The 27,062-nt window shown below is 30.7% G+C and overlaps 3 protein-coding genes across 3 annotated transcripts in view; 1 reads left to right on the top strand and 2 right to left on the bottom strand.

The window, feature by feature from the left end:
• Positions 1 to 4,778, bottom strand: part of LOC129217743 (calcium release-activated calcium channel protein 1-like) — a 25,855-nt gene extending 21,077 nt beyond the window's left edge. Inside the window, exon 1 of the mRNA XM_054852082.1 lies at positions 4,620 to 4,778. Within this exon, the coding sequence (XP_054708057.1) occupies positions 4,620 to 4,727 (108 nt within the window). The 5' untranslated portion in view covers positions 4,728 to 4,778. The remainder of the gene's footprint in view (positions 1 to 4,619) is intronic.
• A 261-nt stretch (positions 4,779 to 5,039) lies between these two features.
• LOC129216879 (iron-sulfur cluster assembly enzyme ISCU-like) lies at positions 5,040 to 23,396 on the top strand. Its single transcript, XM_054851094.1, has 5 exons — positions 5,040 to 5,159; positions 7,234 to 7,347; positions 11,867 to 11,977; positions 14,907 to 14,985; positions 23,224 to 23,396. Exons 1-5 carry the CDS (start codon positions 5,061 to 5,063, stop codon positions 23,286 to 23,288), a joined length of 468 nt encoding a protein of 155 aa, XP_054707069.1. The 5' UTR covers positions 5,040 to 5,060; the 3' UTR covers positions 23,289 to 23,396.
• Positions 23,397 to 23,459: 63 nt separating this feature from the next.
• LOC129216878 (organic cation/carnitine transporter 2-like) overlaps positions 23,460 to 27,062 on the bottom strand; it is a 95,688-nt gene continuing 92,085 nt past the window's right edge. Inside the window, exons 10-11 of the mRNA XM_054851092.1 lie at positions 26,442 to 26,623; positions 23,460 to 23,579 (exon numbers count right to left, since the gene is read on the bottom strand). Coding sequence (XP_054707067.1) covers positions 23,487 to 23,579; positions 26,442 to 26,623 — 275 coding nt within the window. The 3' untranslated portion in view covers positions 23,460 to 23,486. The remainder of the gene's footprint in view (positions 23,580 to 26,441; positions 26,624 to 27,062) is intronic.

Below are 27,062 nucleotides of genomic sequence, written 5' to 3'. Positions count from 1 at the left end.
GCCCTGGCTATTGGGCGGTAATTTACTGAATATACTCATTCATGTTCAAATATTTCTAAGTTATCAAATTAAAATAATTATTTTGAAAATTACAGTATGTTTTTTACTTCCTTTTACAAAAAAGGAAGTATTGTATTCGCGAAAAAATTTTCACTCAAAAATCGCCCTTAATTTCCATTTTGCTCACCCCCAAATGAATGTTGAGTTTTTTTTTCGATTCGACCACATGCGGAAAAGTGCCTAAGAATGTATAGACACGCGAAATATCCATTTTGACCATCACCGAGGTAATTACAACGACTTTTCTCGTGACGTCTGTATGTATGTGCGTATGTGCGTATGTATCTCGCATAACTCAAAAATGGTATGTCCTAGAAAGTTGAAATTTGGTACATAGACTCGTAGTGGGGTCTAGTTGTGCACCTCCCCTTTTGGTTGCTTTCGGATGTTCCTAAGGGGGTCTTTTGCACCTTTTTGGGGGGAAATCATTGTTAATTTCGATGTAAACTCAAGTGGCGTTACAATTTGGCGGACACTTGGCGATATATCGCCAGTCTTTTGGTCGCCAAGTTTTGTCGCCAACTTGGCGGAAAATTTGGCGATTTTTTTTTATCTGGTTTTAATTTGGCCATCGTTTTTAATATTTAGAGAGTAAACTATTGAATCACATTAAAATTGCCAATAATGGGAAAATGACATTAAAATGGAGTAAAAGGAAGTCATGTGAGGCACACATCAGCTCGTTTATTTCCTCGTTCCCTAATATCTTCGATTTCATTTTTAGAAAATTGTTTTGTTTTATGAAACTGATCACTATTATGATATGCAATATTTTCCCATACTTTACTCCTTATATAAAAAAAACTCTAGCTATATCTCTAGCAACAGCATTAGTGAGTTCATCACAAACATGGCAAGCACAAGTATGAACAAGTGTTGAAAGATTTTTGTTCATATTGTAGTAGGGTCATTCCATGCGAAATGAGCAAATCAGCTGTGGCTGACATGTCACAGATTTCAATGAAAATTTTTTTTTAGGTAAACCATACATATCTATAAGGGAATGCAAAGTATGGAAGTTTAAAAACTGTTTGTTGCTTTGTTATTGAAATTAGAAGTTGATGCTTACGCTAAGCCTAAACAGTCCATCACTACCAGTTTGCGACTCAATAACTCCATAAGTTATAAACGTACACTTAAAAAATAAACATTTCCTCATTCTATAAACAAATCTCTATTGGGAAAGAGCAAAGTAAAATTTATTCGGATCTTTTTTTGAATCTGAGATATTAACAAAGATTGAAATTCTGCCAATTTACTTCAGATTTTAAATCACTCTTCTAGCTCTTTTAATGAAAAAATAACAGTAAAAATAATTCAGATTGAAAAACTATCTATAACTAACTATCTGCTCCAATTTAGTAACTGTTTATTAATTTCTTGATGACGAAATTGTACTTTAAAAAATCGAAAATTTCCAAAAATTTCATTTTTTCCCCTGTTTCAGATGTTTTTTTGAAGATGAGGGAATACTCTAAATTTACTCAATTTTTTTTTACGTAACATATTGAAGTGTCTTTTAGATGCTACTAAATTTTAATCATTGGTATCAGCGTATTTTTGTTACTAGAGTAACTTGAACTAAGCTAAAATTTCATTAGTTACTTCATTTTATTTTGTAAGTTTAGCACAACTAACCGTTTCTTTCGTGTTTCATTTTCTCAAAAGCATGTTTATGAAGTACAGTCTGAAATGTACATTTTTTTTAATTGAAATAAATGTTAGTTTTACTTGTTTTTGCATCATTTAGTCGTTTATCTAATTCTTTGAATTCTCGTAATTTCACATAAGGGTCAATCCATATAGGTTCCATACAATACAAACTACTCATTCATGCTGGAAATGACTGAGCTGATGGTGTATTTCATGTATTTCTGCCTTAGCCCTGGCTATTGGGCGGTAATTTACTGAATATACTCATTCATGTTCAAATATTTCTAAGTTATCAAATTAAAATAATTATTTTGAAAATTACAGTATGTTTTTTTCAGTATAATGTATTACATAGGGCACAATATACGTAATTTAAGGAGGTGCCATGACGTTTTCACACATTTTATTTCTGTTTTAGTGTGTGAATTGACTAGCAAAATTGCTTAATTTCAAAGACCTGTATCTTTTTTAAAAACCAAATACAAAACACAATATGTATAACATGTATAGTACTTGAACGGAATATTCAATTGGCCAGGAAATTTTATTTTTAATTCTATCCCCTTTTGGTTTATAGGGGTCTAAAAATGTCATTTTCGTCATTTTTCCGATTTTTGAGGGGCTGTAATCTATAAAGGGTGCACAAACACACAGCAACAGTTACATATTCTTTTTAACATGGTTCCAGTGATTAGTTTTTGTTGTATTTCATTTTGTGTTTCCGTCCCCTACGTGAGTTATCCCCCTGGGAAATGAGTAAAATTTTTACATGTGATCTTGAACTTTAACCTGTTGCCATTATTTTAATTATTAACTTACAGCTACGTAACTCAGCATATAAGACTATCAACTTATGCACTTTAACATCAAAGTGTTAAATTAATTGTCATAAATGTAATTCAAATAGATTTCGGCCAAAATGCAAAGGTCCCATTTTTGACTACGAAAATCACTTTTGATGACCTCTAAAAAATCAAAGGTTCAGTTGAGAGAAAAAATAAAAGTGGTTTTAAACATCTTTCATATGCAGCTTTTAGGAATATGAATTTAAAAAAAAAAAAATTAAAAATGGTCGAGCGCACCCATCCGTCGAAACTGTATGGATTGACCAATAAAACAAAACAAAAAAAAAAGCTATTTTTCTGAATTTTATTTTACGTTTGGAAATCAAAAACCAATTTCGAGTTTCTTCAAGCAAATAGTAGAAACACAGCTCTATATTCTTGTAAAATTTTAAAGCTGTCTGAATTTTCCCTCATTTGAATTTTTGTGTGTATGTGAAGGGGAAAATCATCATTTTACAAAATGTCACCATGTTTAAAACTGATTATGAAGACAAAGGAGTTAAAATACAACTTCAAAAGTAAGGTATTTCTTTTATGATACTTAGCACATTATTGGGTATTAATTTCATCAAAGCTAATGCATTCCTTAAAGATTGAGATTAAAAAATAAAATGCTTAATTATGAAAAAATTGAAATATTTTCAGTTTTTGAAACTCGGTTAAAAGTTAACTATAATAACTTTAAAAATTTTACTGATATCAATTACCCTACTCCATAGATTGCAACAACATATAACTTTTATGTTTTCATTAAATAGTTAATAAGATACAAGCCTTCAAAAGTGCAACATTTAGCATTTATGAGAATGCTGTTCAGTTTGACCAATTTTCAATCGCATGTAACTATTAAAATAAAAAATTTTAAGCAAAAATATTTTAGAAATTTTTATATAGGCATAAAAGGAATCTGTATACCAAATTTCATAAAAATCTGTTATCATGCGGCCACCACTTTTTTGCGAATTTTGTTCATTTCGTATGGAATGACCCAGTAGGAAATCCAAGCTAAAGCACATGAAAAAATGTTTAAAAATAGAAGATAATTTCTAAAACTTACATATTTATGTAAATGACTTTTCTATATTTTAAGCAATTGATATTCAGTTGTTTGAACTTTAGTTTTCCTGTATTTTATTGCCAGGATTCTGTCATTTATGCTGTAAGAATGACCACTAATTTAGAATATAAACATCACCAGCATTCAAAAGACATTTTTTTTTCACAGATTTTTAAGTCCACTCATTTGTACTTGCTTTTATGAATGAAAGTAAAGTTAGTTGGTTAGCACACTTTAACCAGAAATTCAGAATAGTTTAATTCAAATGAACTTATACTTCCAAATCAGTATTAAAACAATATTGCGTGTCAACATTTTTTTCCATTCCTTACAGCAACTTATTTTTCATTCTAGTTTAACTATTAAATACTATCTTACAAGCAAATAATTGAGATAGAAATGTAAAAAATATTTTTGAATCGAACTTAACTTTTAAACCTGACACTATATTTAACAAAATTTCTGCTATAAGCAATGACTACTAGTTCCATGTTTAGAAAAGATATAGTTATTCAAAATTAAGTACAAAGTGAAAGTATTTTTATTCCTTAGAATCGATGAAAGTTCTAAAATTTGCAATATCATATTCACAGTATTTAGAGAAAAAAATGAATATCGTTAAGTATTTGACGTTCAACTGAAAGGTTAAATTCACAGAGAAATATACTAATTAATATTTGCCTATTATTCCATCATAGCTCCCAACACCTGTCAGTTATATTAAATTCAAATTACTTTCGTATTTCATTTACCATACACGTTAGCGAATGAGATATTAAGCACTATTCATATGTTTCCCTTATGGTACGGGTTATTTGCTGTACTGTATTAGAAAATATGTATGTAGAATTAGTATGATAACAAGGAAACAATCAGCTAAACACAGTTCAGAACCATAAAAGAAGTGTTCTAAAGACAACGCACTACAAAGCAAGGAATTCAACAAATTAGCACAAAGTTGGATAAATTCATCTATACAACAGAAACAATTTTTTCGATCTTACCATGGCAAAACCTGCCAGCAACGCAGAAGTTCTACTGGAAGCCTTCAATTTAGCTTTACTCAAATGTAATCTTCGCCAAGATAAATTGGTATGAGTGTCTGACTCCATTATTATTAAAATTGATGGTTTTACGACGCTCTTGCAGTTGATTTAAACCGCAGTCGCGCTTTAATGTTTACATTTTGCAGACATATGCAATAGAGCGATCTCTTGTTGCCAACGTTAAAAAACTTGTCCATACATTTTTAATCAAAAAATTAATACATTTACTAACTATTTTAATAAGTACAACATGTTTCAGCTTTATATATATATCGTAAATTCAAATGATTTTTGAATCTACTTTATGGTTCTCGATTTATTTCGAATAACTATTTATGCTAAAAAGTTGTTTAGAGTATTTGGCAACAATAGTTCAAATATTGCAAAACATACACAAACATGGCGTTTATTCGTAAAATTTCCCGAAGTTTGAGTCCTTTTTCACGGCAACATAATGCATTACCTTTTATCAGCAGCACTGTTTTGTATCATCAAAAGGTACATGATGCATGATTTAACATTTTTGACTTGTTAAACGTAGTAAAAGATCTTAGAAATATCAATTCCATGAAAGTGCGCATTTGTTTATCCGTCCCTTTTAAAGAATCGGCATGTGTGCTTCATTTTTAATATACATTTATTTTGGTTTTTCGTTTGAAAAGTGCACAGTTTTTTTTGTTGTGGTTTGTATGTGTTTTAAGTTGTCTGTGTTTTCAACAGATTCTTTGCAGATCTAAAATAACATTAGGAAATTAGGGTAACTTTCTAAACCGGCTTAAATGATGTTTCTTTTCAGCATTTTTGCCTTGTATTTATTCAGCTCTCCAAATAACACTTTGTTATGCAAGATAAATGTTTTTACTCAAAATAAAAATAATTCACATTAAAGGAAACCCCCCCCCCATAATGTCAATTAACATTTGAGGAATTTGAATTTGAAAAACATAAAGGATTACATTGTCCGTCAAACAGTGAACGATTTCTAACACATTTTATGCTAATTAGTTATGAGAGCTGTGCAAATATACTGCATCAGTTTATAATTGCTTTAATACTGTTGGCGGCATTTCATGTCCTAATTAGTATCTTTGGCCCTTCAAAAGCTATAGCACCCATAACTTTAATTTACAATAATTCTCTCAGTTTTTTTCATTCACTATCTCCCCCTCCCTTAATTCATATTTTTTTTATTGTTTAGGTAGATCGTTTTTAAAGATTCAACTCAGGGTTTCCACTACGGTCGCATTTTTCGCATAATGCGAAAACACTATCTGAATTGCGAAAATTAAGCAATGCATTTTCTCTTTTTTGCTCAAATAAAAAATAAATTAGTTTTTTAAATAAAGAAGAAATGTATGATCCTAGAGAGGAAGCGTGCATGGCGATAATCAACTTAATCTTTTTAAAATCTTAGCTTAGATGTTTAAACTACAATTAAGTTCAATAACTATTAGTCTTATACAGCATTATGTCCCCCCAAAAACTGCTTTATTAGGAGGAGGGAACTGCAACGTTCTAAACACTAATCATGTTTTCTTTTTTTATTTTATGTTTTTAAAAAATTGCTGTTGTACTTATTTCTTCAAGGATGTCACAAATGAAATATGAATTTTATTTTGAACTGGAGATGAAACACACTGAGGCATATATAAATATATGAGAATGTGTAACATTTTAGCATTTTGCTAACATTTTTCCATCAATTTTAGCTTTTATGCTAAAGAACTTTTGAACCCAGCTTAAACCCTGTAGCTGCTGCTCCTGGTCGGTGATGGCGTCCATATCCTACACACAAGCACGCTCATACACACTCACACACATACACACATGCCAACCTGCATACACACAGGTCTACACATGTAACCACCCAAGAGCAGGGACAGGAACCGTTTCTAGAAACAAGCGAATGGGGTAGTAACCAATGAGTACAGTGGCGTACGCAGACAAATCAGTTCGGGGGGGGGGGGGATACTTATGAACTGTAGCTAAGAAAAGTTCATGTATCGCTTTTCTGATATCAATACGAATGTAAGATTTCAAAAATACATCATAAAAAAAAACTTGTTCTTTATTATAATTTTTATAATTAATTTTAAAAATTTCGGGGGGGGGGGGGGGGCTGTAGCCCTATCAGCCCACCCCCTGGTTACGCCACTGAATGAGTAGGATCCTGTCGCAACTTGTGATTGCAACACACATAATTTGAATTCAAAATTTCAGAATTCAAATTAATTTTGATTTTTTTTTATAATTCTGCTTACATGTTACATAAGATTCTTGTTAAATGCATAGTGTTTCAAATATGTTAATCCATTTTTCAAATTTTGTCATTTATTCATATGAATCATTAAAAATTCACGAAAAAATTAAGTCTAGCAAACAATTTTTGACTGACTTTCTCTGATGCATATTTTTAATTTTTATGGTCAAGTCTTTATAATTTCTCCTTACTTAATTTAAATTTTCTTTGAATGTGCTCTTGTATGTTACTGTGAGTGTTCTTATAGGCAAATTTATTGCTTTTGAATTTTTCTGTACAATGTTTTAATTTCTTTTAAACTCTTAACTTAAGGTCATTGATCATTATGAAAACCCTCGAAATGTTGGCTCCTTGGACAAAAATGACAAGCATGTCGGAACTGGTCTGGTTGGTGCTCCAGCCTGTGGAGATGTCATGAAATTGCAGGTATTAGCCTAAAATTGCCTTTTATGAGTGTTACTAGCTGCGTCGCCCGGCTTTGCACGGTCTACCTCGGAAATAAAAGTTATGTGAAGTGACGCGTGTTCAACAATCAGGCTTGAACAAAAAAAAAAAAATATCAGTAAAATTTTGCGGCAAATTGCGGAAAAATAACCAAAAATTAAACATTTTAAATCTTCCGATTACAGGAAAAGCCTTAAAACAAAAGCCTAATTTTATTTCTTTATATTCGAGAAAAAAAATTGCAACAGATGTTTCTTTTCAATGATTTTCTTCACGCTGTAAATTTTAATAAAAGCGTTCATCCGGAAAGTTGAGTTGAAGCACTGAATAATAATTTGAATGGAGGAAAGCCTTCGAAAAGTAGTGATTTGATTTTGAAATCTAAGAGTCATAATTAAAAGTTTTTAATTGATATCTCCGCTAATTATTATCGGAGAATTATGTTAAATTGCCAAACATGAAGACGGGAGGATTACGAATCCATCGATACCTGGTTCGATGGTCAGTTCACTGTCGTTTGGGAGAAGAAGCTTGGACATAGATAGATAGATAGATACTCAGATTTTATATGTATAAGATTAAGCTACATTCAATATGTTATTACCTTTTCTTTAAATGTTATTGCTCTTTTTTTATGTTCTGAATATAGGGGAAGGGGGGGGGGGGGGGTACCTGGATACACTTTTCAGATAATGATTTTTAGAAATTTTATTTTCAAACCAATTTTCACCAAACTTAGCTGAACATGCCATTTAGACATTTTTGCTTGATAAAAATTTATTTTACTCCATTATTTCATCAAATTAAATTTCCATAAAAAAATTGAAAGTCATATTACACAGCATCCCAACCTGCCCCACTAGTTGGGGCACCTTGGAACACCAGCAATAATTGTCGTTTTAAATAATTGAAATCTTATTACTAACTAGTGATACCCGCACGGCTTTGCTCGTAATAGAAAAATGAAAAGGTCTTTTGGTTCGCCTGTATATTTACAAATAATGTATGGTGAATTTTCTCGCCAGTTGGCTTGTACCCATCTTACGGTTCCACGTTAGGATAATTTCGTAATTTACTCGTCCATCTTATGATGTTTTTTGTTCTTAAAATTGGAATAGAAAAAGAACCACATCGAATTTTCGAAAAATCGCTTCGAGGTGCACACCCCCATGCTACATACTATGTGCCAAATTTCATGAAAATCGGGCCGAACGGTCCTAGGCGCTATGCGCGTCACAGACATCCTACAGATATCCTACAGACATCCAGACATCCTCCGGACAGAGAGACTTTCAGCTTTATTATTAGTAAAGATAACAGTTTCTGCTGCTGTTTCAACAACAGACACCTCAACAGCAGGGAACTTCGTATTTTCTTTTCTAGATCTCACCATTTCTGTTATTTTAATATTTTAATATTTTACCTAGGAAGAAAAAAACTATTTTCTGTAAAACAATAGCCATTTTCTCAATTTTAGTTCATTTAAACTCATCAGCTTTATTAAGTACAATGAAAAAGGCTTTTTCTGTACTGTACATTGGTGGAGCAGCTTGGGACAGTGTCTCAACCTGCCTCACTTAAGATTGTTATTATGTATCAACTTTTTAAAAGTTAGGGTTAGCAGCACAATAAATTTTTTAACCTTAAAATTATTATGAAAGTACATGTTTTAATTCCCACATGGTATGATTGAAATTATTTAATTTCTTACTTAAAGTTTTTAATAATGAAACCACCTATTAATGTAACTCCGACCTTTTCAAAACAAAGAAAATTTGATCAGCATTTTCCTGTTTATGTGACAAATTCCAAAATACACTGAAGAGTAGATCCTGCTGTCATTGATGATGTCCTAAGAGAGCTAGTTTCTGTATACAAAATTAAAGCTGAAATTTATGGTGTCCCAAGGTGGGCCATGTCCCAAGGTGCCCCACCTTCCCCTAAATTATATTTCTATTGCATGGGTCCCCTTCATTCTTGGAAAACCTACAATTTTAGTATATTATTATTATTTTTTTTAATTTTGTGCCTCTTATCTGAAAATTTGAAGTGATAATTTTAAAAAATGTTGGATTCATAAAAGTTTGATTGGAGCAGCATTTCTCAACCTTTTTTGACATGTGGGCAAGTGAGAGCTTTTACGAAAACTTTTGGGTTCAGAATAGAGAAAATGTACTGTACAAAGTTGCTAAATTAAATTTATAGTGAAATCCCATTACGATGAATAGGTACCTATACAACGAAATATCCGTTCTGCAAAATGAATTTTTGCAGAACGGATTCCCTATTTACTTGCCATTACATTGCTTAAGTTCCATTACAACAGCATTCCCGTTGCAATTAACAAAATTTGTTGAAGTTCGTCTTAATGGAATTTCACTGTATCACAAACACTAAACTACTTAATTATGGAGGGGGGGGGACAATTATGTTCACATTAGAAATTGCTCAGATAAAGTCCACTATAATTTACTTTAATGCTCTGCCGACCACTCAACTTGCATTGTGACAAGTATCTAATTGTAACATGAGTTGGTCTGTTTTTCTACTTTCATTTTTTATCTCTTCAAAAAAAATATACAAGCAGTTCAATTTTCTGCCGTAAGTGGCTTGAAGTATTTCTCATCAGTCTAGGTTTTTTTTTTTAATAAAAATTCAATTTATTAACTTCTGTTAGATTCATTTTTTAACAGAACCTTGTTAAGTGGAATGACATGCTCCATGCCCAGAGTACATTGGTTCCCACTATGCTCTAACAACTTATGTAACAATTTTAATGATAAACATCCAATAATATAACTAAGCTTTTTTAATGTCAGTCTAACTTTTCTTAATGCATAGATGTTCAAAATGCGAGACACCGAGCATAAAGATCAACATAATATATTAAAATAATGTTTCAATGTTACAAGGAGTTACTTCGATGCAAAGAAGTGTGAGCTTTTGGATGAAAAGTCATCTGAGAAAAGCATAATTATCTTTCCTCGGATGGCTATTCATCCTAAAGCTCACACTTCTTTGCATTGAAAAAGGCATTTCTTGTAACACCAAGACACGTGACTGCTGTATTTTGCTATTTTTGTGCATTAAAACATTGGTAATTTATTCGTTTGAATATTGTTAATTGTATCATTGAGAGTAGATATTGTTTTGGTCACTCATCTGGTCAGTGCTAATTCTATATTAGCTACCAGTTTGTTTGGCACTCTTGGCTTCCTTAAGAGGTTTTCCACCTCCAGCTCAGTTAATCCTATGCCGGGCTGATGAGTGCTAATAAGCACAAAACTGCTGTCCTCGGCTGGAATTGACTGAGCTGGCGGTATATTTCATGTATTCTCAAGTATATTTATTATCTTAATGTTTTAAAATAGATTGTATTAACTTGAAGTTTAGTGCTAACTTGAATTCAAGTACAATGCTATAATTTTCTCAACTATCACCAGGGCCCAATACAGGCTGATTTTGCTACCATTTTTCGGTACCTTCACAAAAATCTTGTTTTGAAATTGGTACTTTCACAAAAATCAAGTAATAAAATCAGTAGCTTCATAAAAACATCGAAAATTTCACAAAAATTCACATTTTAAAATATAAAATTTGTTTCTCTGTTTAAAACAAAATTTACTCATAAAATAAAATTCTATGCAGGTTTATATGAACAATCACTTAGATAGAAACCTTTTTGTAGTATTTTAGCTAATTTTTAGCTGTTTCTCGCCAAAGTGTATTTATGCAATATTATCGCAATCTTTCAACATCTGTTTTGGGAAACCGTTTTTCTCATAATTTCCTGTATTTTACACAGTACATAGCCCATTAAGCTTTAATTATGATGGTATCTTTTGTACTTCTTAGGTTTTTAGGTCCCCCCCATCCCCAAAAATCGAAAAAATACTAGATGACATTAACACTTTTCGAACTAAAATTTCACTTGTTCTACTTCTGTTTTACAAAAATAAGGAGGCCTTTAAAATTTCACAAAAACATTGCTGATGATAAAAAAACGTTCACAAAAAAAAAAAAAAAAATGATGCAATACTTTCACAAAAATAGGTAGCAAGAAAAATATCCTGTATTGGCCCCTGATCACATTTCCAATTATGTAGCTTTGTTTTGAATTACATACTAGATCAAATCTAGTAAATTTTAATCAACCAAAAAAACCATTTTTCTTTAAAAGTGATTGTGTTTATAAACATTTCACCATTATTTGCCCATTGGTCTTTTTGTTGAGTATTATAGTCCTTAAAACTCTCTCTCTATATATTTTTCATTTTGCACCATGTTGTTTTATTCAAGACTGAAAAGTGTAACAGGATTTAGTGTTATCTTATTAAGCCTATCTTTTGTCATAGAAGCTATCATTGCAAATTTAGTCTATTTGGGGGTAAAAAAAAAATCTTGATATTGTTTTTGTACTGATTAACTTGTGTAGACTACTTTGCAAGTTTACTTGTAGTAAATTCATGTATCATAAACTATTACTTGTGAATTGTTTCAGATTCAGGTTGATGAGAAAGGAAAAATTATTGATGCAAAATTTAAAACTTTTGGCTGTGGATCTGCTATTGCTTCCAGTTCTCTTGCTACTGAATGGGTGAAAGGAAAATCTGTAAGTTTCATTTTTTAAGTGAAGTACTTAAAATTAGTAAACTCAATGCATTCTAATGTGTCCACATGGCAGACATTCCATTATTTGTAATATTAAACTATTCCTGGCTGCCATTGATTTAAATTGGTAATTGATTAATGAATTGATGGTAATTGATTAATTAATGATGATTTAAAGAATTTTTTTCAATTTTATAGTTTTAAATCATTCTTTACTTAAACTTTTAAATTACCCTTGAAAAACAGCTAAATTTCAATAGTTCTGCCTTTTTAAGCCAGTATAATCTTTCTTATTTTTGATTTTGTCTCTTAAACGTGTCACTTGGCCATTTTTATCTTTTCAATATCTCACTTTAAAATTCAAATTTTTGAGTCGCTACCAGTGGCCTCTAGACTTGTTTCAGTTAATCATATTTTTTTATTATTAATAGCCATTTTGTCCAGGTTTTTTTTTAACATAAATTGTTTAATAAAATTTTGCTAAAAGGGTGGGTTTGAAAACCTTTTGCTACACTGTTTGCTGCATTTTTAAGTGTAGGGAAATGAGCATAAAAACTAATGCTTCAACCATGATTTCTTATAAAGCAAAATTAGCATATAAATTAAAAAACAAAAAATATTTGTAAAAGAAAAGGTCTGTTTAAAAAAAGAACTTTCAAAATTTGTACTCTCACTGTTCGTGCAGAATAAAATAAAAAGGGGCAAGTGAGGAATTTAAAGGTAACATCTGAATATATTTTTTAGAATGCTTTATTTTATTTGTTTTGAAATAACGATTTTAGTATATATGATAAGATCGTCATAAAAAAACCAGTTTTCACGAGTTTATTTCTATTTGCTCCGAGTTTACTAAAATAAATAATTTAAAAAACGTACTGAAACCCTGACAATAAGCTAAAAAAAATAAGCAAAACAAATTTTCTTTACTTCAAAAGATATCTACAGGTTATGACAAAATACATTTATCAGGCTGCATATGCTCCTGAACAAGTCCCTAGAAACTCCTTTATTTCCTTTAACCCTTTTACAAGACCTTCCTACCCTTTTACAAGACCTGTAAAATTCTTTAACATTTATCTTCAATTCCTTTACACACTCTGCATTTCGTTTTCGTGCAGGATGTCAAGTTTTCTTATTTTTTCATGCATCCTTACTTATGTGTAATAAAACTTGTTCTTCTTTCAGAAACTTATATATATTTTTTTTTTTTGCACTCTCTTTTGCGCCGCGTAAATGAAGCTGAATGCTTAGTTCAAAATTGAAACAAAATAGGATTGTGTAAATTAAAATTCATAAAAATAGCAATTTTCTTTGCATAGTTGGTCTTTATTATTTACTAGTGATACCCGCACGGCTTTGCCCATAATAGAAAAATAAAAAGGCCTTTTGGTTCGCCTGTATATTTACAAATAATGCATGGTGAATTTTCTCGCCAATTGGCTTGTGCCCATCTTACGGTTCCACGTTATGATAATTTCGTATCTCGCCAATTGGCTTGTGCCCATGTTACGGTTCCACGTTATGATAATTTCGTAATTTACTCGTCCATCTTATGATATTTTTTTTCTTAAAATTGTAATAGAAAAAGAACCACATCGAATGTTCGAAAAATCGCTTCGAGGTGCACACCCCCATGCTACATACTAACTTTGTGCCAAATTTCATGAAAATCGGCCGAACGGTTTAGGCGCTATGTGCGTCACAGACATCCTACAAACATCCAGACATCCTCCGGACAGAGAGACTTTCAGCTTTATTATTAGTAAAGATTAAATTTTTTTCGCACTCTCTTTTGCGCAGCGTAAATGAAGCTGAATGCTTAGTTCAAAATTGAAACAAAATAGGATTGTGTAAGTTAAAATTCATAAAAATAGCAATTTTCTTCTTTGCGTAGTTGGTCTTTATTATTGTATTAACTTAAATTTGCACTTCCTGCATTTACATAGTTGCCGCATGTCCCCAGTCATCTTTTAAATGCAATTTATAAAAGAGTTGCATAATTTTTGAAAGAAAACTTATGCACATTAAAGTCAACATTTCCTGTGCTTTTCAATAGTGATGCATTTGATATTATTTGAAGTCTTAAATCAAAAGCCAGACTATGTAAAGTCATATAAAAATTTATGAGTTATTATTTTATTAGTGTTTTGTGTTTAGGGGGGAATGTCCTGAGTTTAAAGTATTTATTGTCCGTCTTTTTTATTTTTATTTTTTTATTTTGTCATTTTGCTTTGCAAATAAATTGATCCTTCAATATTGTAGCTTGTTTTTTGATTTAAATCTCTCATGATTAAGGGATAAATGTTAATCAGATGTTTGCTCAAGTCTGCTTTTTGTGAGCCATATTTGGCTACTTTTCCACAATACATGCAAAAAATATATTTTCATGCCTCATAGTGACCTGGTGCTTAATATGTATTGGAAAAAAAACATATGTACTTGATCATCTCAAATGCCTTTTGAATCACTGATAGGAAAACTATGGTAAAGAAGTGACACTATTTTGATTAATTGTCATATGAATGACAGATGTTATTATTATTTTGTTATAGGATATTTTCATTGAACATGCAAAATCAATGACGAAAATTCCTAAATGAAAAACTATTTTTCTGTGGTTGAAAATGACTATAGGGCGATTCTTGAAAAAATTTCCTGTGTGTAGCGCTAAGTTTTTTATTTATTCAAGTAACTATTAATTAAATATGGGATTAATTGCTATGCTTTGATAATATACGCATATTAAAGCATGTATTATTCCCCAACAGCATTATTTTTTGAAGGCTTTGGTTAGCTGGAAAAAATAAAAAACCTAGCGTTTCGCATGGGACATTTTTTCGAGAATCGCCCTATAGCGTGTTATGTAGTTACTGTATTGAATGTTGTATTTATTTTTAAAATGATAATCTAATTCCCAGTTTTTTTTTCAGGTGGATGAAGCTTTGAAGATCAAGAATTCAGACATTGCAAAAGAGCTCTGTTTACCTCCAGTGAAACTGCATTGTTCAAGTAAGTACAATAGTCTAACATACATTATTGTAAAGAAAGTTAAACAATGTTTAAGTATTCCAGCATGAAGTTGGTGAAATGAAATTAAGCATTCAATAAAACGTTTTAAAAGGTAAAATCAGGGTTCGTACGCCCTTGAAAAACCTTGAAAAGTGCTTGAAAAAAAAAGTTCATTTTCAAGTGCTTGAAAACCTTGAAAAAGTTTTAAAACCTTGAAAAAGTTTCTTAGTGCTTAAATTCTCCCAAAAATCAACGAATTGTGCTTAGAAGTTTTAAAAAAGTATTTCACCAATGTAATTTTCTGAACATGTGTTCAGTATGCAACATCGCGAAAAATTGCTTCCGTGTTTGGGATTTCAATCCTTTTGCATCTTGTAAATATTTTGATGTTTTTTACAACCGAAAGATATTTTGACATATGGTACCTTAGATTAGTTTATTTTTTGTTTAATTTCATTAATTAACAAAGAAATTAATTTGGAAACCATGACAACATTGACCTTACTCGGGTTTCGCGGAAAATTGCTCTTGTGTTTGAAATTTCAATCTTTTTGCATCCTGCAAATATTTAAATATTTTGGCTAATCAAATGTTAGTTTCGCATATGCTACCTTAGATTAGTATATTTTTTGTTTAATTTTAATAAAAAAACAAATAAATTTATTTCATGGGAAACATGCCACGTCGAACGAACTCAGACTTTGCGAAAAATTGCTTCTCGTGTTTGAAATTTCAATCTTTTTGCATCTTGCAAATATTTAAATATATTCACTAATCGGATGTTATTTTCATATTTGCTAACGTAGATTAGCATATTTTATGTTTAATTTCAGTAAAATATAAGTTTATTTTATGGGAAACATGACAACATTAAACTTAATTCGCGAAAATTTGCTTCCCTTGTTTGAGATTTCAATCCTTTTGCATTTTGTAAATATTTTTATATTTTTGGCAATTAGTAGTTATTTTGACACTGCTACATCAGATTAGCTTATTTTATTTTTTATTTTAATAACTAAAGAGTTAAAGAATTTATTACCTTGGTCTTGTTTAATTATTTGCTAATTTATTTTTGCAATTTTGAATGATTATCTTTACCTAATTTTTGGTCATAGCAGATTTTTTTTTTTAATTTAAATTTCAGCAGTTGAGCACCTAACAAATTAACTTAAAGTTTGTATTTTAAATATAAAGTTGTACTTATAAATAAAATTATATAAATCATCATTTTTTTATGTCTGCTAAAATAAATAAGGTGTATAACAGGGGTGGTTGTGTTATGATTATTCACTTGAAATCCAGTAGTGTTCCTTTTTATGCTTTTACCTCCCTATATCTCCAATTTTCCCCTTTTCCTCAAATGTTCAAAATTACTACTTTATTAAGGTTGTGGGTACTTGGAGCTTACCGAAAGAGGCTTTAATCAGCAAAGGGGTAGATAGCTTAAGGAGGGTCATTCATCTTCATTTGGACCTAATAAATTGACCAGTACAAGCCTAGCTAGGCCCAGTGCCTGTTGCTGGTTATTAACAGGCACTGGGCATGGTATTTCTATGCAAAATATTTTGACTTAATAAACTATTTTATGAATTGTATGCATAGCAAAAGTTGTTGTTGTACATATGTATATTCAAGTAATAGGGGTCTTAGTTTTAAAAATTATTCCCCCCCCCCCCTCGCCCCATTTTGCTCTTTGAAACTTTCAGGTAATTTTTTATGAACTCACAAGTCACCTGAATATTATTGCCTTTCTAAATTTAAATTCTAATTTCAACAATAACCCATTTTTTCCCAAAATAAAACGACTATCACAGTATTTATCACTGCTTAAGCTGCTTTTGTATATTTTGAGATGTAGAGACTGGACTGTGGACTTTCATAAACTTTTCTTACTTCCTAATTTTTAAATTTACTCGAGGACAGTTGAAATGCCTTATTGTCTGAACAGCTAATAAATACATACGAATAATTGATTTGCATACTTATAAATGATTTGCAAACCTAATATTTTTAGAACTTAATAGTGAAAACTGAAATAACTTTCTGGGTAGTGTTTTTGTCCTAACCGCCCTTATATTGTAATAAACCACTGTATAGATATTGGAAATAAATGTTGAAACCCGGGGGGGGGGGGGGGTGACTTCAAAAACTCCTCTCTGGCAATGCCATTGAACTTGGGTATTTTAGTTTCTTCCCTTAAAAGTTAAAAGCATTTATGAAAGGTTTTTTTAATTTGCTGATTATAGAAAATATACAAACCTCTGACTGCTGCAACCTTTGAAAAACCTCAAAATTAAACCTTTTGGTATCTGCTTCTCTTTATGACCAAACATTTCCAGAAAAACTTTCAACGCAGTAGATCTTTCATCAAAGCGTCTCTCGTTGTAGAAAAAGCAATTTTGCTTTCCTATACTTTTTTGTATTATTGCCTTATTTCTATGTGTTTGGCCTTGAAAACAAAATTTTTTACCTTGAAAAGTACTTGAAAAGTGCTTGAATTTTTTTCTGCCTAAAGGGTATGAACCCTGAAAATACAAGTAAAACATTGTGAAAAAGTCTTGGCCAGCATCTAGTTGCACCGGTATTGGATTTTTCTGCTAGAGCGAAAACACAAACGCAAAATCCCTTTTTATCCTGGTTCACAAGCTTAGGTTTGTAGCCCTTACACTCACCAACTGGCGGTAGAAGTTTGCTAGCCTCAGGTTGCTCGCGCAGCATTTGCTGCAGCTGTCTCCTGCAAACAGTAGCGGGTTTTAGGGGGGGGGGCCAGGGAGCACGTCCCCCCCCCAAGGATGAATTAATTTCTCTACTTTTTAATTGACCTTCCTCTCGCATTGTGTTGTTAATTAAAAAGAACACAAAACAAACAGCATATTTTGAATAAAAGCATTTTTGTTTGCTAAAGAAGTATTACTGGAGTCAGAGGTGCAGAATTGCAGAATATATTTAACTCACTGGTTTCGAATTCAAGGGACCGTATTATCGCGATTCGTCTACTAATTCTTCTTTGATGGAATCAATAATTAAGAGCCATTGTCTGTAAGGATCAGGCAGGTTGTGATTGTTGACATTTTTAATTTTCTTAATTTTTGCAAATGTTGTTCCTTATCATGAATGTAATGTTTGTGCAAAATATGAGCTTTGTCTGCCTTACCGTTTTTGGGAAATTAATTTTTTTAATTTAGGGGGCGTGGCACATTTTTACGTGTTTTTCAAATTTGCAGATTTTAAAGTTATTGTTGCTTTAAGCGCCCCTATAATGACATGGATTTTTAAATTCTATACTATTATATGGTCTTCTTAGATACTATTACAGCTGTCAAATCGGTGTCACTACGAGGGTGACGGCCACAAACTCCGTTTAAAAATGACCGAAAATGAATTTTTTTACTACATTCAGTGCCAATTTTCTCAAAGCGCCTTCATGATGACACCAACGTTTTCACATCAATTCCTAGCTACACTTGCATACATCAAAAATATGTAATAAAATTGGTGTCACTGCAAGGGCGCCAGAAGATATTGGAACTTTTATGTGATAAATTTCACAAAAATGCAAATGTTTAAAATCTAACTACTACTCTCGCCCTCATAGCAGAGATCTGAAACTAATTAAGTTTGATAACCAACATATTCGTCTAACATATGAAATAAAAAAATCGGTGTCACTCTCATTACTTTTGGAAATATAATCATTCGAAATTAATATGTTATGGAGTTATTTAAAAAAAGACTTTTCTAATTCCAATGGCTTTTTGCATGGTTTGTTTTAAACTTTAATATAAAATTACAGTAGTGACACCTAAAATAATATGTTTCTAATGTTTTTTATAAAAAAAGCTTTATAAAAAGCATTAAAAACACAGGAAATCGATATAGGTACAGATGGACGTATTGTGTAATGTGCATCATAGGCTAAAATAGTCGTACTATATTTTTTCAACCATACTAATTTTTTATCTGTTATCTATACTAAAAATGCAACTATTTATAACATAATGTCTTAAATAGTGATGAACATAGTGTATTATATAGCGAGCATTCAGAATCTGAAACATAATTTGAGGATGACGTAGACTAAAACAAAGAAAACATAAAAAATCAAATCACCCAGTTTCAGAAAGACGGTCATCTCTTATTGATATCTGGTAATTTTGTATCACTAAAGCTTGGGAAAACATGGTATCCCGGAGAAGTAGTAGAAGTTGACCAATTGCTAATCTGAATACAACTAGCCCCCTTATAGCAGAGATCTGAATCTAATTTGATAACCAACACGTTTGTCTAACATTTAAACTAATAAAATTAATGTCACTCCTACTACTTCTGGAAATATAATCATTCGAAGTTAGTATGTTGTAGTGCATTTTTTTCATTTATTATTATTTTTTTAAAATTATTTTATTTGTTTATTTATGTATTTTGTTAATTTTATCTTATCACACCCAGATAGTGTTTTGACCATATTTATTTTTAATTTATTACAAAGAAACAACGTTTAACATAAACAGCTTTAGGCAGTAAGAGCGTCTTTATCTTGAAAAGAATATGCCCGTTGTGATATAGGTACCCCAGGTGGATCTATTGTGCATAATATGTTTAGATTATCATACCAATACTCGCCTTTTTTGCGGTCAAATAAATTTATTTATTCTAATCCTTCTTGCCACGCATTTGACCTTCACTTGCAAATGGTAAACTTCTACTATTTCTCCAGGATACCATGTTTTCCCAAGCTTTAGTGCCACAAAATTACCAGATATCAATAAGAGATGACCGTCTTTCTGAAACTGGGTGATTTGATACTTCATGTTTTCTTTGTTTTAGTCTACGTCATCCTCAAATTATGTTTCAGATTCTGAATGCTCGCTATATAATACATTATGTTCATCACTATTTAAGACATTATGTTATAAATAGTTGCATTTTTAGTATAGATAACAGATAAAAAATTAGTATGGTTGAAAAAATATAGTACGACTATTTTAGCCATAATGCACATTACACAATACGTCCATCTGTACCTATATCGATTTACTGTGTTTCTAATGCTTTTTATAAAGCTTTTTTTATAAAAAGCATTAGAAACATATTATTTTAGGTGTCACTACTGTAATTTTATATTAAAGTTTAAAACAAACCATGCAAAAAGCCATTGGAATTAGAAAAGTCTTTTTTTAAATAACTCCATAACATATTAATTTCGAATGATTATATTTCCAAAAGTAATGAGAGTGACACCGATTTTTTTATTTCATATGTTAGGCGAACATGTTGGTTATCAAACTTAATTAGTTTCAGATCTCTGCTATGAGGGCGAGAGTAGTGGTTAGATTTTAAACATTTGCATTTTTGTGAAATTTATCACATAAATGTTCCAATATCTTCTGGCGCCCTTGCAGTGACACCAATTTTATTACATATTTTTGATGTATGCAAGTGTAGCTAGGAATTGATGTGAAAACGTTGGTGTCATCATGAAGGCGCTTTGAGAAAATTGGCATTGAATGTAGTAAAAAAGTTCATTTTCGGTCATTTTTAAACGGAGTTTGTGGCCGTCGCCCTCGTAGTGACACCGATTTGACAGCTGTAATAGTATCTAAGAAGACCATATAATAGTATAGAATTTAAAAATCCAAATCATTATAAGGGCGCTTAAGGCAACAAGAACTTTAAAATCTGCAAATTTGAAAAACACGCAAAAATGTGCCACGCCCCCTAAATTTAAAAAATTAATTTCCCAAAAACGGTAAAGCAGACAAAGCTCATATTTTGCAGAAACATTACATTCATGATAAGGAACAACAATTGCAAAAATAAAAAAAATTAAAAATGTCAACAATCACAAATGCCCTAAACTGCCTGATTCTTACAGACAATGGCTCTTAACATTCTTTTTTTCCAATATGTAAGCGTACCTAAAAGAGTCATTTTGATTCAGGAACCTATTTGTGAAATAATAGATTTCTTTTTTAGCTTATAAAAGATGCAAAATGAAAGAAATCATATGGTAGTTTCTTGGAAAAAACATTATTTTTTACGTAAACGGCATGTAGTATCCATATGTTATCTCAACTGTATCATGACTTTAAGAACAAATCAGCAACTGTTTTTGAAATTCACACAAAAATAGTTTCTGAATTCTTCAGTAAAACTTATATGTTATGAAGTTATGATTTTCTTTATAAATTAATTTTAAAAACTCAAGTGAGGTATGGGTTTATTTAATAACCTTGCCCTCGTGTTATAATCATTTTGACAATGTTCCTAAGTAAAGCTGCTCATAGTCTGACATCTCTGTGACATTGATTATATTTATTGGATGTAATTTAAATGGCTTGAAACGTTAAAGATGTTTGCCGTCCACATTCAAGGTATATTAGTGCATAATATTCATGTACTTAGAAGTAGATTCATTGACCTGAAGGAATTCTTTTAAAAAAATTAAAAAACACGCACATTTAAAAATAAAGTCATTAAAACTTTGTTATGAAACATCGAAGGCGGGGGGGGGGGGGGATTATTCAATTTCCTGTGCCCTCTCCAAAAGATTTTTCTGTATCTGCCCCTGGCTGCAAATATATAAAATGCACACATTTGCAAAACAAATTGCAGACATGTTTTTTTGGATACAAAAAAAAACCCTTTCTCAATGCAAATGAAGTAACAATATAGATGAAAAGATATCCAATGACCATTTTGTTATGAGTATGACTTTTCTTGAAAACTTCTATTTTGAGTTTTCAAATAAGTAAAGCTTTGGCATTAACCTGATATCAACTTTTAATTTCAATTTTTTTATGCTTTTGTATGGAAAAGGACATGGGGTGAAAAATAACTTTTATGAAAGTCATATCCAGTGCTATAGTTGATAAAAATGTTTGGGGTTTTTGGAGAACTTACCAAGAAAAAAAAGGTGGTTTTAAACCAATTTACATGAAATTTGTTATTTTCACAACAAAAAACTGAATATTTCCTGCCGGGGGACGACATCTTTCCCTGTGCTCCCCCCCCCCCCCTAGAACTGTAACAACTGGTCATTTCAATATACAGTAAAACCTGTCTACATCAATATTGTTGGGACCTAAAATATTTATCGTTATTGACAGGCTATCGTTATAGACAGTTTGATTATTCATGCTAACATTAGAGAGGTTTATTGTTATAGACAGTATCGTTAAAAACAGTTTCGCTGCATATTTTTTAAATTATTGATCTTATTGCTAATGAAATTCTTGGAATATGAACATTTAGTGTTTAGATTTAAATGTTCCTGTACAATGTTTATGGTCTATTCACTAATTTGGAATTGTATATACAGTAGAAGACCGTTATAACGCCGACCTATATAACGCAATTCTCTATAAAACACACAACTTTTCAGAAGTAAACAATATGTTTTGAAGTTTAAAAAATCCCTCTGTTTTGCTTTGCAAGCATGAAAATTTTAAGGCAAATTAAATTTTGAAACTGTTTTTCATCTTCAAAGCTTTTAAATGAAAATTAGTACTTACAGTAAATAGAAAATACCTGATGGCTCTTGAAAATGCAGCTGTTATGCAAACCATGAAGCTAGCAGAAGTGCAGGATAATGCACTTTCTTTTGATTGTGAAACATATTTATTTGTGAACAACTAATTGTAATATTGGTGCTTTAATACTCATTGCAGATAAAACTCATTCTGAAGTGCTAATATATAGATATATTCTGAATATTAGTTTCAAAATTTGTGAAATGATCTATATAATGCAAAAACCTGTATAACGCAAAAGCTCTAGTCCCAAGGTGTGCATTATAACAGTCTTCTACTGTATTGTAACGGCACGTATGAATGTCATCATTAGATTAAACTTAACAGGAAAAGTCCCCTAAAATCCTTGATTATCTCTTCCCAAGAGTGGAAAAAAAAATAGTAAATTGAGGGAAAATAACCAAAGGGAATAAATTTGAAAATTCATAAACTTTGCAATGAATGATGAAATACTTCCTTATGGTTCAACTAGGGCATGAGGGGGAAAGCTACAGGATTTTAATTTATTTCTTTTTTTTTAACTTCAAATTACTTGTCCAAACCCTGGACAACAATTGGTTTTGTATACATTTTTGATTTCATTAGTCACGGATTTTTCATTTTATCTTTTAAATACTCACTGGCCCTCTAGCATTTATGGCCCCTTTGGATGCAATTGCCCATAGATGGGAACCAGTGTTCGTAATCAAGCTGTTTCTTTTTGTAGTGCTTGCTGAAGATGCCATCAAAGCTGCTCTGAAAGACTACAAAATCAAGCAAGAGTCGAAATAATTTTGCAACCCAGTCAAAGTAGCGGCGTTTGCTAAACTTAGAAAACATGATTTTGTAAATTTTGTATTATAGTGATTTTTTGTTATTAAAGCATTTATGTTGCAAAAACCTATGTCACCAATCCGATTGATTTTGTCTTGTTGTTTTGAACATCAAATTAATATAAACACTATAAAAAATAAATTTATTAAATTGAATTCAAATCTCTAACAATATTGTTGAAGCTCCTATTAGAAAATGTGGCACTGCCCATATCAGAATGGGTTTGTAATTCCAGGCTTGAATTTCTTCCTGAAAAAAAAAAAATCTTGCTTCATAAAAAATGACATTCACTTTTCAAATTTATATTTTAAAAACTTTTTTGAATGGTAACTGTACATATTAAACAAATATCAAAATAACTTGATTCATGATCGTCATGAATATTAACTTTTAAAAAAAAATCAAACTTTAAGGCAAACTTATTCAGCTGATTTTGTTCATTGGCAATTCAAAGATTTCTAAACATTAGAATTTTCAATAGTTCATAGATGGTAACCACCACTGGTTTATAGGTTTGAAGTAGCAAAATTTATTTTGTTTCCTAATTAACTCATTTGCATTATTGAAACAAAATGGAGAATTCAGCCTATATCAAAAAAATCATTTAAGAATAGAAATGCAAATGAATTCTTAATATGACCACACTTAATACCAAATCAAGGGTAAAATGAACACTTAGTTGTTCTGGTTTAATTTGTTGCATTTAATCATATTACAAATCTCACTTAATATGTGCTCAAAAAATGAAAGTTTTGGCTAAGATGATCTAAAATTTCTCACCTCTTTTGTGAAATTTTTTTTTATTGAATATTGTAATACTTTGATTTCTCTCCTTAGAAACAGTTCAGAACTTTTTGTCTTGTACTGTCGGTCCCACTTATTTGAATATAATCGGTTCCAAGAAATATTATTTGATAAAGCGAGGGAAAAATTTTTATTGCTCCAAACTGACGACAATTTGTCTTAAAACTTAATAATAATAAATCAATAGCTATATAAAGGAAATAACTAATGTTATTGGGAAATAAAAATTGAAGTAAGCTAAGTAAAAAACAAAATAGTTTAATAATTTGTGTATATTATAGTTCGTATGATAAATTATAAAAAAACTAACAAACAACTTGAGTTATGAAAAAAAAATTTAGCACCTCATTTCAGTACATTATTTTTTGAAAAATTCTGTAATAGTGAATTGCTTGCTCAAAATCTTCTGTGAACACTTTTCTAACTTCTTCTCTTCCCTCCTCGCCTGTCATGTTTGAAAAGATATCTGACAAAAGCTTTGTCGGATGTCTTTTCATCCATAAACTCTACTTTTTGCATTGAAAAAGGCGTTCACTGAAATGTCAAAACACGTGTGTGCAGTAATTCTGCAAATTTGTGCTTTTTTGACGTTTATGTTTACTTTACTGTTCAGCACAATTTATCTTAATACAAAAATATTTACCAAATTTTGTAATTTAATGTAAACTAACTTATAACTGTATTTCAGAATAATCCAAAAGAAAAAGCCAAAATAGTACATTCAAAGAATTACATTTAGTTCAAAGAAGTTATCTATTGAAAATAAATTGAATTTAATACTTTTGTGTATCTTATGAGAATATCTAAAATGTTCAATTCATTATCTAGCTACATGATTGTTACTATTCCTATAAAATGAGTTTTATTATTATTATTATTTTTTTTTTTTTTTTTGGTGATAAGCTGTACAATGTTTACAAGCTATTCATGATGACGTTGTTTCAATGGGTATTAGAAATCAACGGCAAAGAAATCTTGATAGTAATAATTGTGTGGTAATCTTCCATTTTTTAAAATTGATCTACTCAAGAAAAATACTTAAATTTATTTGAAAATCCCTGCTTATCAAGAGCTATATGCTTGTGCACACACATATGCACTTCAGTGATAATGGGCAGGGAATTTGGTTGCATATATTGCCCTAATTAACCAAATGGTTAAATGAATTATTTTCAGTAAGTGGTCCCAGATGAGAAATTATAACAAACTGATCATCAACACTTTGTAAAAAAGCAGTCGAAAACTTTGTACTATGGAATGAGTAAAACGAGAACAACGTGTATAAAGTACAAATAAAGTAATATAATAGAGTTAAAAACTCTTAAATTTTTTAACTCTATTTTATTACTTTATTTGTACTTTACGCACGTTGTTCTTGTTTTACTCATCAACACTTTGCTTTTAACTTGCAAAGCTATTGAAAATAGCAAAAACTTTTTAAAGTTTTGATGACCGATCATGCATACAGATTTTTAATACAATTACAGTAGAACCTCCATTAAGGGACACCTCTATTAAAGGGACACTTTTTCTGGTCCCAGTCCCTTTGAATAGGAACTTCCATGTATTTACCTCTAATTGAGGGACACTCTGTTTAAGGGACAGTCAAAAAAAAAAAAAATACAAGAAATAATGTATAAGCACATAAGAAATAGTGAATTTACTGGAGTTTAAGTTTCACTTTTCCTCTAAAAATTAATTGAGTCACGTTTTACATAAACATACGTGAAGGAAACTATTAATGTATTGTTAAAAAAAAAAAAAAAAAAAAAAAAAAAAAAAACTTGCTGAAATTAACATGTATAATTTGCCCTCTCAAAAATCTATTTAATTAGGTTCAGGGCCGACGAAGAGTGCACAGCAACTAATTAACTTTGTATATAAAACTTTAAAAAATTGAACATTAATTGTAATTAGCATAGTATTACATTGTAAATTATATAACATAAAGCAAATAAATGTAATGAATTACTTCAAAATTATTTCTGTATGCTACGAAACTTTGCCATTACAAAATTTTAGATTAAATTCCAATTAATAAAATAATATAAACTTAGAAATTTAAATAATTATGAATTTTATTCAGCATATAACAAACATTTTCAATATTTAATCATAAGAGTTAATTGTCTTAGTGTTAATGTTTATTGTGATATACTACTAAGTACACGGCATGCATCAATTCATCCACCTCCGAATAAGGGACACCTCTATTTAAGGGACAAAATGTCCGGTCCCTTTACTGTCCCTTATTGAGAGGTTCTACTGTATTGAGGTTATGTACAGAGTAATTAATTTGGTATGTACCTTGAATTCCATTGAGGATGCAGCAAAAGTTCCTATGCAAACAGCAGTACACAACACAACCTTACTCCACTTGGATGCGGTAGATGATGAAGACACAGATTTCAAAAGTAGCAGAAACCAAGATGATGATGCAAAGAAAACGGTTGCAAGGTAAATAAGTGTGGGAATGGTTGTTCTCTCTCCTAGATTTAAAAAATATATATATAAAATCTTTCGAGTAATATTCTAAGTTTGTCAGTGGCGCACATAGGAATTTTGCAAGGGGAGGGTCCAAGGTCGAAAGCCTCATTCTGATATTATACATCAATAAACATATTGACATGATTTTATCAATTCCCGAGAACCAAAAATAGTAAAAAATAAACAACTGAATAAATAATTAGCATTATTTAATAAAATATATTTGCTTAAATAAATAATCAGAGAGCAAAATAATTTACCATTTTACATTTCTCATAATTAAAAAATGGATTCAAGTTCATGAATCTCATTTTAATCTGCAATTACAAAAACATTATTACAGTGTATTCATTTATAATCACCATTATGCTTCTTATTGGCAATTCGCTATAGGAAAAATGTACAATATTAAAAAAAAATATTTTGACATGAGGATTTTAT

This window comes from Uloborus diversus, chromosome 2, assembly GCF_026930045.1.
Source record: "Uloborus diversus isolate 005 chromosome 2, Udiv.v.3.1, whole genome shotgun sequence".
Taxonomy (NCBI): Eukaryota; Metazoa; Arthropoda; class Arachnida; order Araneae; family Uloboridae; genus Uloborus; species Uloborus diversus.
The sequence above is the reverse complement of the archived record's forward strand: the minus strand, read 5'-3'. Positions and strand labels throughout refer to the sequence as shown.

What these genes read in the sequence shown, in the direction of transcription:
- LOC129216879 (XM_054851094.1), top strand. Translation starts at nt 5,061, where the DNA reads ATGGCGTTTATTCGTAAAATTTCCCGAAGTTTGAGTCCTTTTTCACGG. An exon ending in CTGTTTTGTATCATCAAAAG is followed by an intron (nt 5,160 to 7,233) that starts GTACATGATGCA and finishes TCTTAACTTAAG; the next exon opens with GTCATTGATCATTATGAAAA. An exon ending in AGTGAAACTGCATTGTTCAA is followed by an intron (nt 14,986 to 23,223) that starts GTAAGTACAATA and finishes TTCTTTTTGTAG; the next exon opens with TGCTTGCTGAAGATGCCATC.